Here is a 13,828-nt window from a genome sequence, read left to right as displayed (position 1 = left end):
TGGGTGTAGAGAAGGCTAACCCTGTTAGCGAGTGCTGAGCGGGTACCTGGGGTTGTGGCAATTACTCCGGATTAGTTTACTCCGGATCAGTAAATGGAAGGGTGATGGTCTTTGCAGTGCGGGTCAAGGGGAGGTGCCGGAGACCTGAACGAAGCGGCAGGGGCAAGCCAGGAGTGCACCCCGAGGGCCGCCTGCCGCTGCCCCCTTCGGGAAGGTGAAGCGAAGGGGAGGCGGCTCCGTCCTCCTCCGAGTCGCCGCCGCCGCCACGTCAGGGGGAGTTTCCCGGCAGCCTGCGAAGAAACGAAGGGCGGGCGGCTGCCTCCTCCTCCTCCTCCTCCTCCTCCTCCTCCTCCTCCTCCTCCTCCTCCTCCTCCCGCCCCTTCCACGGTCTCGCCTCGCCGCCGGCGTTGCTGTTCTCCGCCCGGCCGAAGGAAGAAGCCTTACGTGGCCCCGGCGGAGTCCGCGAAGGGACGGGCGAAGGAGGGCGGGAGAGGGAAGAGGCATCGCGGGCGCCGCCATGGAGACTCGCTACAACCTCAAAAGCCCCGGTGAGCCCCGGTGGGGAAGGGGCGGGCGGGGGGAGAATTGCGAAGGGGTTCATCTTTTTTTTTTTTTTTAAAGGGAGGGGATCCGAGACGGTCCTTTCGTGGCCTTCCCTGGGAGATGGCACTGCGGGAGTTAGGATCCAGCATCACGCGAGCCCCTGGTTCGGATGCTCGGCTAGGCCAAGGCCACCGGCTCTCTCCCCGGCCTCCTCCGCCCGCTGCCGCAAAGTGCCTGGCAGGAGGAATGGAGGGCGGGGGGAGTCATTTTGCTTTATGTATTGTTATGGTTATGGCCCCTCAGTGGGTGCTGCCCTGGCGCTCCTCCTTCAGTTTCGATTCCCCAAGAGGGTGACGAGGAGGCGGCTTGGAAAACAGAGGTTATTCGTGTCACTGGGGTGGAGGGAGGGTTGTTGTTGTTGTTGTGTCTTTCAGTTGCTCAGGGTTGCGGGGGGGGGGGGGCATTCCTGCCCCAGTCCAGAGCTCCCCACCCACAGCTCATCTCTTGTGGCTCCATAAGAATCTTCTGCGTCTATTTTGGATCAAGCATATTTCCGGTTCTTCTGGCACACGTGTACCTAACACTCATCTCCATATAAGCTTGCAGTGTGTGTGTGTGTGTGTGTGTGTGTGTGTGTGTGTGTGTTTTCTTGCCTGAAGGATGCTTGTTCTTAAATTATTATTTTTTTTAATCGGGATGGGGCAGGAAAAAACTCCACACCATCACACTGTCAGTTCACATGACCAAATTGGTATGCAGGTTGAGTTGCTCTGTTTGTCTTATGGTACATATACAGGAAGCTGTCATCTACTGAGTGAGAACATTAGTCCCATCTAGCTCAGCAGTATCTACACTGACTGGCAGCTGCTCTGCCAGATTTCAAACAGGGGCCTCTCCCATCCCTACCTAGGGATCTTAGGGATTGAACCAGGAACCTTCTCTGTGCAAAGGAGATGCTAGTCTGTTTAGTTACAGGTAAAAGGTGTTTAACTCTAGCTGCATACACAACACATTTATAGCACATTCTCTCCCTGCCCCCCCCAAATCCTAGGAACTGTAGTTCATTAAGGTTGCTAAGAATGACAGCTCTCTGAGGTGTGTACACAGCCTCAGTTCACGTGTAATTTTGCCAGTGCAGTGTTATGAAAAGCTGTTTGAGCAGAGACATGGTAAATGAACACCTGAAGAAACAATCACAAGATCACTTAAGTATGTGGCAACCGCTATAGTCACAATTGATGTTGATAATGTGGAATTTGGTCAGACTCCAGCAGTGGTTGCCAGCCTTTTTGAGCCTGTGGACACATTTGCAGACTTGAGAAACTGTTATGGGCACCACACATGCACCACAACCATACAGAAACATGTGCACTCATACTCTCCCCACCCCATCCCACTCCCGACAGCAATTAGGCTTGAAAAAATGTTTTAGCTCCCCCTTCCTCTAAGTCTAATGGGGGGAAGCAATCTTCCTGGAGAGTGCAGCTGGCAAGGCAAGAGTTAATTGTCCCTCCCCAGCTTCAAGATCATGCCCAGTCAAGTCATGACTAGACTTGAAAAAGGCATTCTGTTGACTATAATAGAATATATATTTCAAGTGAAATTGCAACAGGGATGGGGATTTAGCATGGGGGTCCATACTTGTGGAGGGTTTATTCTTCTTTCCCCAATTATAAAGGCCCCCCAATAAGAAAAATTTGGTGGGGGAACCTGGACCTTGTAGGCACTGGCAAAGGCTTCTGCAGGTGCACCCATGAGTTCAATGATGGTGACTCATGCTCTAGTGTATTACATAATGGATACATTGTGAATACTGAAGCTCCACACAATGGACACAACTAATTGCAACCTGGAAAGTAGCCATTTTGAAACTTTATTTATGTACTTCTAGTACAAGATGTTGTACATTTTGATTTGCTAAATATTACCTGGCCAACATGGAAGTGGGAAGATTCTGAGTAGAAAACCATCCAAAGGGAAAGAGAGGTGAACCTCCTATATCCAGCCACTTGTTTGTCTTTCCCTTAGATTGCAGCCTTTATGACTGTATTTTGTTATAGAAAAAAACTGCAAGGCAAACACATGTGACCAATCATCACATGCAGTTTGGCTAGTGGGCCTTTTGAGCTTGTGGTAGCTGAGGCTTTGGTTAGTATGAGCTGCCATAGGCTCATACTCCCATACATAGGCTCATAGGAAAAGCTGCTGCTCAGCATGTGCTGAGCTCAGATCTGATTAGCTTTTGTACTCAATCCCCACTGTGATTTTTAAGACTGTTTGTGCCTGCATGGAAATAGCTGATATAGACTGAGCTTAGCAGCTGCCAGATTTCTCATGAACCTTTGAGCCAAGGTGGTGGTAGGTTCTTTCTAGTCTGACTGAAAGAAAAGATTATATGCTGCTACCATAGGCCTAAGAATATTGTTTCAAATGAACCTTCTGTTTGGATATCCTTTATGCACTCGCTGCCTTCAGTGTATCCAGTACTTTATGAAGTGTATGTTGCAAGGAAGTCTGCAGTCACACAGTTCTCAAAAGTTCTCAGAACACCCACAATTTGTGGTAGCATGGAGGACCACAAAGCTTACTTAAATCATGATGCTTTCTGGGTGAAAAATGAATGCATTTGAGACATACCTGAAAATGTAATGGCATTTTGTATCTGAAATGGGTTTTTAATGTTTAGTATACCACAGGTAGGGAACCCTGACTGACTTAAGGTCATTGCTTTCAGTGGGTCTACTCTGAATAAGACGTGATTGGATGCAACATTCTGGTGTCTGGAAGACAGTGGGTGTTGCTAGAAACAAGAGTGGGCAAAGCAAGGGATGTGATTCTTAACTTTGTACAGTAGGCTGCATTCCATTCCCAAAACAGTCAGAAATTTCTACTCATGCAACTCTCCTCATCCTTCATCCAGGCATCAGGTAGTATCACAGGTCACAGACACATTCCAGCCATGCGAAAGCTCTCAAGGAGAGTGCAGAGCAGTGGTGACTGTGGCCTGGGGAAAGTCCTGAGAACTGGACAGAGAGGCTGGTGGGTCACATTCAGCCTCTTGCCAGAAATATTGGAAGTACCTAAGTACAATTTTTTTAAAAAATGAACTCTTCTGCAATACAGCCTTCACAGTCAGTGCTCATTCCTCTACATGGTTCTCTGCATTTAATATACCCTACACAGTTACCAAGGAATATGGTAAGTCCTGCACTGAAGGCAGCCCTGTTTAGGAAAGCTTTTAATGTTTAACAGACTATTGCATTTTAATATTTTGTTGGAAGCTGCCCAGAGTGGCTGGGAAACCCAGCCAGATGGGCGGGGTATAAATAATTTATTATTATTATTATTATTATTATTATTATTATTATTATTATTATTATTATTAAACACAGTTAATTCTGAGTAATTGCACAGAGGATTCCTTTGTGACTAGCTCCAGAGTAGACACTATACAGAGTAGAATGCAAAGTTGCATTCTTGTCCTTCACAGTTCAGATGTGATTGGCACATCACTTTTCATACATATAGATTACTGTTTAAAGGATAGCTCAGTGCAAATATCTTCCTTGCCCCCGGCAATTACGGTAATTGGAATTGTTCTCTTCCCCTGTATACTCAACTCAGTCAAGGTAGGACAGAAGAATGAAAGAATGGAACATTTCAAGGGAGATTCAAGAATAGAGACAAAGAGTAGACATACTTTTTTTAAAGCTGAATATAAATTTCATGCCTGCAAGTCATAAGAGTATTAGTCAAAGTCACTATTGAATAAATGTATTTCAGGGTTATTTTACAGATTTATAGAAATGTATATACTATACTTTGTTTCAGGCTTAAGATGGTGATAAAGGAAGATATTGCAGACTTAATTAGATTAGAACTATATTAGGTTACATTGAAGCCTGCTGGGACAAAGAAGCAATAAATTATGGCAGCCACTTTGGAAATACAAAACTGCACTTAAATCTTGACTCACTAATCCCTTCAGAGTCAGAAATGAGAAGCAAAGAAAAACATGTGTCCTTGTGTTTAATAAATAAAATAATAAGAAATTTGTCTCTGTTTATACATATACACTGCATTAAACAGTCTGATAGGTAAATGGCCCAATGCTTGCTTAAGATTTTTTTTTCTCCACAAGAATGATAAAAGTATTATTTACTGCGTATTTTTAAAATCATGATACTGTTTTGGCATTGCGGGCATGTCATCTGCTACAGGGGTCTAAAGGTAAAGGGACCCCTGACAGTTAAGTCCAGTTGCAAACGACACTGGGGTTGCAGCGCTCATCTTGCTTTACAGGCCAAGGGAGCCGGCGTTTGTCCTCTCCGCAGACAGTTTTTTCTGGGTCATGTGGCCAGCATTACTAAGCCGCTTCTGGCGCAACAGAACACCGGCACCAGAGCAGTGCACGGAAATGTCCGTTACCTTCCCACTGGAGCCGTACCTATTAATCTACTTGCACTTTTTGGTGTGCTTTTGAACTGCTAAGTTGGCAGGAGCTGGGACCGAGCCATGGGAGCTCACCCCATTGCGGGTATTCAAACCGCTGATCTTTTGATCGGCAAGCCCAAGGCTCAGTGGTTGAGACTACAGCGCCACCAGCATCTAGGGATCTAGGGTGGAGCTAAAACTGCAATCCATCCTGATAGGGTCCTTCTAATCAAATGCTTGCCAATGGTTGGAGATAAAAGTACTCCAGTGAAATATAATAATGACCACTATCGAAATTTGTTTTCAAAGGATTGTGCCTGAGTCTTTATATTTGTTTAATGTATAATTTTAGGTGGCCTGTTAAAATTTCATATTTTGTAATCTATAAAATGAAGGCTGGAGTGTTTTTAATCCAGTAGGTGGCAGCCTCCCCTCTGAGGTGAAGTGACGTTCTGATGTTAGCAGTCCAACTTACATAAATTGTGAAAAGCAAAACGGTTCATCAGTATTGCTCAGAAGCTCTTGTCCTTGCCTTGCTCATTTGCCCTTGCAAAGCCTGCTTCTTGCCCTTGCCATTTCAAAAATTATTATATTAGAAATGTTATTATATACACTTATTTTAGTAGTAACTGAGTCTGGTGAATTGCATACTAAATCAGTGGCGCATGTCTACATGAATATGTGTTTGAAACAGAGGCATTAAATTAGAATCAAGATAAATCTGATGGATAATTATGGTTAAGATCCATACAACTTAGTTTGGTGTTCTACGCTTACATCAGATTTTTTTCCAGGCCTCTTATTGCAGCCTCTCATTCCCACCCCTTTCGCTGAAAAGCTGCTGCTGAAGGTCAGCCGTTTGGCATAACATTTGAACTCAGACTAAAGGCGATATCAACAATCCCTTTATGCATAGATCCTCTTTAAGAACATGGCTTTTTAGATCCCAGACAATTGCTTTGTTTTCTGTCACTTTGTACTGGATATGTAACCTACTTTGATTTTACAAACGTACTTGGAAGCACCTTTCTCCTAAAAAAAAATCTTGCTTTGAGATACATACAAATATATTTACTGAAATAACAAACCTTCACATTTCTTCAGTTTTTCTCCTTTTTCAGATGGGTGACTGGACTTCAAAACACCTATTCTGTCTTACTGCCTTTTAATTGATATATTCTATAATTTCTTGCTATATTAAAACTTCATGTCTTGTTTTGCTGCTCCCTTTTCCACCCCAGCCATCCCAAAGCAGCTGAGGCAGTATCCTCCACCACCTTGGGATGAGCGAGAGGCACGGGTGGGCTGCCTCTCCCTTGGGGAGAAAGAAGCAGCCCGTTCGTGCCTCTCCCTCCCCCTGCCCCCAGTCCTGAGGCAGCGGAGGCAGTTTCTGCTGCTGCCTGGAGACAGGCAAGGGGGACTGGTGAGGCTCAGCTGGGGGGCAGGAGTGCTTCTTTGAGCCATCTCACCCCCCAGCTGAGCAAGCCCCATGTCCCACCAGCGTGCTCAAGCCGGATAGACATGGGGCTTGTTGAAGCAGAGGGAAGAACAAGGTGTATTGTGTCTTGGCAATGCAGCTTGTTTCTCCATCTGCAACAGTATGAGGGCAGACCATGATGTTGGTTTCACTCAGCGGTATATCGCTGGTGAAAGCACCACCTCTCCTGAATACCTCCTCCCCTAATACCGGTCCTGAGCAATATACAGTGGTGCCCCGCAAGACGAAAAACTCGCTAGACGAAAGGGTTTTGCGTTTTTTGAGCTGCTTCGCAAGACAAATTTCCCTATGGGCTTGCTTCGCAAGACGAAAACGTCTTGCAAGTGTGTTTCCTTTTTCTTAACACCGTTAATACAGTTGCGACTTGACTTCGAGGAGCAACTCATAGCACGCGGTGTGGTAGCCTTTTTTGAGGTTTTTGAAGACTTTGGTGATTTTTGAAGCTTTTCCAAAATTTTCCCGACACCGTGCTTCGCAAGACGAAAAATTCGCTAGACGAAAAAACTCGTGGAACGAATTAATTTCGTCTTGCGAGGCACCACTGTATAGATATATCGCCAAGGCCTATCGGCTATAAGTTTTTGATACTGAAATCACTTACTGTGTTTTTTTCTTTCTTTTCTTTTCTTTCAGCTGTAAAACGTTTAATGAAAGAAGCTGCAGAACTGAAGGATCCAACAGATCATTATCATGCACAGCCCTTAGAGGTTAGCATGTGGCCATTCTGATAAATAAATTCACAACAGCAATGCTTATCTTGACCAGCCTCGCTTTCATTGTATTTGCAGTTATTGTGAAAAGCACATTGAGCTGGTTTGACTATAACACTAAGCCCATGGCTTAGCATGAATATGTGAGGGCTCCCAGATCATGGCCTCTGTTCTCCCCCATCATGTCCTCCTGTTGCTATTATATTCAATGTATTTCTGTATATTTGGTTGCTTGTAGGACAATCTTTTTGAGTGGCATTTCACTGTCAGAGGTCCTCCAGATTCAGATTTTGATGGTGGAGTTTATCATGGAAGAATAGTACTACCACCAGAGTATCCTATGAAACCACCAAGTATTATTCTCTTAACGGTAAGATTGTTTCTCAGCCATTCATAACAGCATAAGCACTTGGTTAGATCTACATCAGAAATTTGGTCTCCTTAAATGATATTTTTAAAAAGGTGTAAGCAAATAGAGACCCCTGGTTTTTTAGCCTTTCTCTTTGTATCCAGTTTGGCAAACTGGAACTTCACTTCTAGACTTTATGCAGGGAGCATTAGAAAGGTCCCAAGAAAAATGAATTGTGTTCTGTTCTGAACTCTGTGAGGCATTTTGTTCAGGGTGTTTTGAGAAATGGATTGTTTTAAGTGATTTGGAGAAGGCTTGGCAAGAATAGAATATGCTCAGTACCATTCAGGATTTTTCTCCTATTTGTTTTGAGAGTTTTAATAGTTACATTAAAAAAAAGGATTTATGTCCACTAGTCTTCAAAACATCACTACTGTTTTTTGTTCAGTTTACTGTATAACTTAACAAAATTACTAGTTATGAATTTTCCACAATTCCTAATATTTGAAGCTGTTTTTCAATGCATGCACCAAGAATGCTACATACATCAAAACAAGAAAAATGATTTCCCTCCTTGTGTGTGGGGGTGAGGTGGGGTGGATGTGTGCATAATTGTGTTTAGTTGCTATGATTAATAACTGTAGGCTAGGACAGGATTACCTTAATATTTTGGTCAATAAATTAAACTGGAGGAGCATTTTGATGTGACTTAGAGCAGCCTATGTGACTGCAGTCCTGCAGTCCTGTTGGTTATGCGGATTGTTTAGACAGAGACACAACATGGACTGAAGATGAGATCTTGAGAGAATCTGCTGTATTCAAAGAAGAGCAAACTGTATCAGGGCTATCTATCTCCCGATCTCCTGCCTATCTGGCTGGGTTTCCCCAGCCACTCTAGGTGGCTTACAACATATATAAAAACACAACAAAAATCAAACATTAAAAAACAAAATTTCCTATACAAGCAACAAACAAACTAATAAATCAATAGAAAACAACAACAACAACCAGTTTACAACAACAAGAACCACCAGTTTACAGTTATGCCCAAATTAAGATAACCACCGGCTCCAACTAAACATTTAACTAACACCAACCTGACAAAAACAAAACAGAGGAACGAAAATTAGAACCATAAAAAACTTTTTTGCCAGTTGCCGCAAACCCAGAGTTGTTCCCGCACTGTCCCAGTGGCCTCCCAGGAGCCTCTTTTAGCTGTTGAGGCTGAGTCTGGGCCCTGCCCCTATGCCAGGTGGAAATGGGCCTTGCGGCAGAGAGCGGTCTTCCTTCCAGCACTCATGTTTGTGTGAGTTCCTTTTTTAGAGGTGGTTTGGGTAAACCTTTGACTGTAGTTTCATCAATCTTTGGGAATACTCTGTTCTTTGAGCACGACTAAAATAATTCTGCTATAGCTGAGACTTCAAGTTTCTTTTCAGTAACATTCAATTACAGAATGTTGACTGTACAATTGTACGGTATCCCAAAGATCCTGTATTCTCTTCAAGCTAATTGAATCTTGACTTATGAAAATGGTTTGATTTACATAGTGTTATTTTTCTTTATCTTTCTTTCTTATGTGCCCATTTAAGGCTAATGGCAGGTTTGAAGTGGGAAAGAAAATTTGCTTAAGCATCTCAGGGCATCATCCTGAAACATGGCAACCATCATGGAGCAGTAAGTATCAGCTATTGTTGGCAGCAAAGGGCCTCAGTACACAAGTACAGTGTTACCTCGGTTTAAGAACAGTCCTGTTTATGAACGATTTGGTTTACAAGCTCCGCAAAACCAGAAGTAGTGTCCTGGTTTGTGAACTTTTACCTTGGTCTAAGAACAGAATCTGTATGGTGGAAGGTAGCAGTGGGAGGCCTCACGCCTCGGTTTAAGAACGGTTTCGGTTTAAGAACGGACTTCTGGAACGGATTAAGTTCGTAAACCGAGGTACCACTGTAAGATCGCTGTGCTACATTCAACAGCAGATCTTTCCTTTTAAATGTTATGTGACATTCCTGCTTCTCTTCAGGCATGTGTTGGACATTGGGGGCAGGATTTAATATATTTTGCATTACCTTGGGCTTATTTTTTAAAAATTACCTATTATAAATTTGTATGTTGAGTAGTTTTCTCCCCCTCCCCTATTTAGTACTTAACCTGCACCCCTCTTCTTTTTTTGATCACAGTAAGAACTGCATTGCTTGCTATTATTGGATTTATGCCAACGAAAGGGGAGGGAGCCATAGGGTCTCTAGACTATACCCCTGAGGAAAGAAGAGCACTTGCTAAGAAGTAAGGGTTTGTTTTTGTTTTTGTGACTATTTTTTTTTTTTGGTTGAATCTTATTTCTGAATCTTATTCCTATGTTCCTCTTAAGTTGGCTAGGTAAATCATATTATTTGCTAGTGTATAATGCTCAGTATGTTACATTGCATTCATAAGCATATTTACTCAGACGTTTGTCCCACTTTGCTTAGGATGGTCACCTTCATTTATTTTGTGCACTCTGTTCTTATCTTAGAGGACAATCCTATGAATGCTTACACTGAACATCTGGATTTACCTCTGAATAAACATGCAAAGGATCAGGTGTCAGCTATTCTTATTTTTGCATGTTCTTTATTAAATGAATACTTAAGAGCAAAACATTTAGTCACTTTTGTTTACTTACCATAAATATGTTATTGTCAAGAATGCACCGTGGAGCTAATAGATGGCAAAATTTAATAGCAATTATGCTGGTAGATCTATGGTAGACGTTATAATTTCATACATGTGTAGATTCATTAAGAATGCTGGATATTTTGATCACTGTTGGTGGTTCAATTAAATTAGTGTATAAACTTTCCAGGTCTCAGGATTTCTATTGTGAAGGATGTGGATCACTTATGAAGGAAGCCCTCTTGCCATTAACATCTGGAAGTGCTTCAAGCCAAGCTGACAAAGAGGCTAAGGAACTTGCCAGGCAAATTAGTTTCAAGGTTGTTTAACTATTTGCTGTTTCCCCCCCCCTCCCCAGTTAATTTGAATAGGACCATACCTAGAGTACGTTGGTTGGTGCAGCTAGCCAGGTCACAGTTCACTTGGAAAGAATGGAGGCAGTAGTAGTTGATTGATTATGTGGTGGGTTGGCCATACTGCTCTATTTATGGCTTCACAGTTTCTTCGGTGGGTTTCAGAATTATTGGTTGTACTGTGCTTTGGCAACCAAATGATGTAAGCATCGCAGCTGAGGTCCAGAATTTCAGGCATAAATTGAGAAGACACTTGCTCTGGAAATAACATTGCACACAATGTGTGTGCACTTGTTTAATAACAATTGAATAAATAATGCTAGAGAAGAGAGAAGATGCATTATATAACATGCCTGATTAGAGTTTTTAACTGATGTACCATTTGTGCTGTTTTGTCCTTTTAAGGCTGAAGTTAACTCATCTAGGAAATCTGTTGCTGAACCTGCAGACTTATCGGGATTTAACCACTTGCCCAGTTCACCTGAACACCAACAAGAAAGTACAACTCCAGCATTCCAGGACACCACCCCCAATGAAGTGGTAGGTGTTTCATAAATCTGAGAAAAACAAATGAAGGCAAAGACTTGGAAAATCCAAATAATATTGGTAGGATGTCACTTTAGAGCATTTTTCAAAGCTTATTAGCATTCCAGTAAAACTACTATTGCTGAAGTCCTGTCACCTTCCTTTACTCATCTGTTGCCTTTTGTCACTGTAGCTCTATGCAGATTTACCTGAGAGTAAGTTCCTTTAAATTCAATGAGGTTTATATCTTGATAGACATAAGTAGGCTTTTACTGTGTATGGCTTTTCAGAGCTGTTGGCCCGTAGAAAATCCTTTTCATCAGTTATTTTAGTTCTGACCTTGCTTACTATATTATTTTAACTTTTCTATCAAAATCCAATTTAAACATCTTCGTAAGCTAAGGAGATATATATATATAGGAAGAGAGAGAGAGAGAATATCCTGCCTTTTCGAATCTAAATGGTCCTTGTACAGAAGGTAATTTATTTGCAGCAGTGATATGGACTTGCCCCCAGAGCCACACTTGTTTTATCCCTAAGCCTGGGAGACTTATATAAACCAAAGCAAATAGAGGCCCTGCTCTTTAGTGATTTGCAGCTTTTATTCTATTAAATATGCTTATCATGTTCCTTTTTGTTTATAATCTCTCAAGTAAATTTGACTACATAAAGGGCAGTATTAATTCTGACCATTTTAAATAATTGTTTGCTTAATTATGACATATTAATATAGCCAAGAAGAGTGCTTATATAACCCATCCACTTTGGAAGTAACTGAGGCCTGGTATTGTGACAGGGCAGCTGCTTCTATGACTGCTGTGGATGCAATCTAAATTCACCGACAAATTGTAGACAAATCCCAGTTAAGCTTGTGTGTGTGTGGTGTGTGTGTGTGTTTTAAAGGTTGATGGAGCTGCAGATTGGTTTTTAAAAATCCTGTCAAATCGCGTCAGACCATCTGTTGCTTGGTGATGAGTATTTTCCAGCTATTTAGAAATACAGGCATGCTAATATTATGCAGATTTCCCCATCAATTTTCATTCTGTCAGATTCTTACAGAGTTTGTGATTTGATTCCTGCCCCCCTGCAAGTTTCATAGTTGTTGAGTGTATGGTTTGTCTTCTTAAGCATATCTATTTCACTCACCAGTAATAGTAATTGTATTTTGTGCTGAGAAGGGGGGAGAGTCAGTAATAGTTTGATTAACCTCACTTTAGATGACTTTGTTTTCATCTAGCAGCTCACTAGTTTTATTCCATTTGTTGGGTCATCAGAATGAGTGACACACATAAAACAAACTTCCACACTTCACACTATGTCATGGTTCAGCACAGGGATGATCATGTTGGACTCCAACTCCCATCAGCCAGCATGCTCAGTGGTCAAGAGATTATGGGTACAACAGGCTAGCCACTCTTGGTTTAGCACGACATTCCAGTTCATGCACAACCCTGAACCAGTGTGATGTAGTGGGTAGAGGGTTGATCTAGGAACTGGGTGATCAGGGTTCAAATCCCCTTTCACCCATGAAGCTCACTGGGCAGCCTCAGTGAAGTTGCCAAGCTGCATTTTGTTTCCATTCCATGTTCCATTCCATTCTGTTCTATTAAAGCCAGAATCTTTATTTTTTTAGTCTGAAAATCAGACCAACTCAGCCAGCTCAAGTCAAGAACAACATAACCAGCCTGCATCAAATAATACTTCTATGAGCCCTCGCCAGCGGCGTGCACAGCAGAGAAGGGTGCCAACTTCAACCAACTTCAATCAGGTTCAGCAGCCAAGGGTCAACACAAACCACATGGGCTCAAATGCGCTGATTCTCCTCCTTGTTTTAGCACTGGCAGCTCTTATATTTAGGCGGATATATCTAGCCAATGAGTATATATTTGAATTATGAGTTTTGGTCATTTTAAAAAAACTGTGACTTGAATTCTTTATTAAAATGTTCTATGTTGGATATGTCATGAGGATTGTTTACATGAAATTACTTTTTGTATTTACTCACTTTACGTCTGAATTTAATGTATCATGAGGTACATTAATATCTGCAAGAAAAGCACACCTTGATATTGGTGTGAACATGGACTATTAATGATTAATACAAACTGAGCATATAACCTGAGAGATGATGTACAGGATATATATCTGCATTAGCAGGATATTTAAGGAGTGAGAGGGCTGAATGCATCACTTGTGAGCTTTGGTGGGTAATTTTAACTGATAGACACATAAAATTGTGGTTTAATGCTATGTGGCAACATAAATAATTATTATTTTCAAGTGTGTCTATAAAAAATTGCCTGAGAAAGAACTTCTTAAATTGAAGAGCAGGTATACTTGCATAGTAAATATTACAAAACTGAGCAGGGAGGGGAAGTTGTTGATATTTTGTAAGTACATTTATTTCCTACACAACAAATTTGGGGGGGGGAATCCCTTAAATTGTAGGGTTTTTATCCTCTGTGAAAAAGAGGGGCCAGAACGTTGCTTGCTTTTCTTTTTAGTTTTAATTTTCCAGAAATTAGGATAATCTTTTGTGAGGTTTGAATGTCATTTTCTAATATTCAATTGTGTATATTTTGCTTTTTAAAATTTGAAGATCCTGGAAATAGTTATAAATATGTAATATTTACCCAGAGCTTATTGACTGTGACTTATTCCAGAAATATATATAATGCATTGAGATGATTGTTTCATGGGCCCATCATTTAATGAAAAACTCATTAAAGCATTTTCAAAACCCATAAGCAAAACAAGATATTTT

The 13,828-nt window shown here is 41.7% G+C and overlaps 1 protein-coding gene across 1 annotated transcript; it reads left to right on the top strand.

The window, feature by feature from the left end:
• Positions 1-215: 215 nt before the first annotated feature.
• UBE2J1 (ubiquitin conjugating enzyme E2 J1) lies at positions 216-13,702 on the top strand. The gene is made up of 9 exons (XM_081186676.1): positions 216-332; positions 375-548; positions 7,109-7,182; positions 7,424-7,555; positions 9,124-9,208; positions 9,712-9,817; positions 10,377-10,506; positions 10,945-11,079; positions 12,698-13,702. The coding sequence occupies exons 2-9, from the start codon at positions 518-520 to the stop codon at positions 12,959-12,961; spliced, it is 957 nt and encodes a 318-aa protein (XP_081042802.1). The 5' UTR covers positions 216-332; positions 375-517; the 3' UTR covers positions 12,962-13,702.
• The last annotated feature ends 126 nt before the right edge of the window (positions 13,703-13,828 follow it).

This window comes from Podarcis bocagei (genome assembly GCF_964188305.1).
Source record: "Podarcis bocagei genome assembly, chromosome: 3".
Taxonomy (NCBI): Eukaryota; Metazoa; Chordata; class Lepidosauria; order Squamata; family Lacertidae; genus Podarcis; species Podarcis bocagei.
The sequence above is the reverse complement of the archived record's forward strand: the minus strand, read 5'-3'. Positions and strand labels throughout refer to the sequence as shown.

Coding starts and splice junctions, on each gene's coding strand:
- UBE2J1 (XM_081186676.1), top strand. CDS start 518: ATGGAGACTCGCTACAACCTCAAAAGCCCCG. Junction 549..7,108: donor CTACAACCTCAAAAGCCCCG/GTGAGCCCCGGT, acceptor CTTTTCTTTCAG/CTGTAAAACGTTTAATGAAA. Junction 9,209..9,711: donor ATGGCAACCATCATGGAGCA/GTAAGTATCAGC, acceptor TTTTGATCACAG/TAAGAACTGCATTGCTTGCT.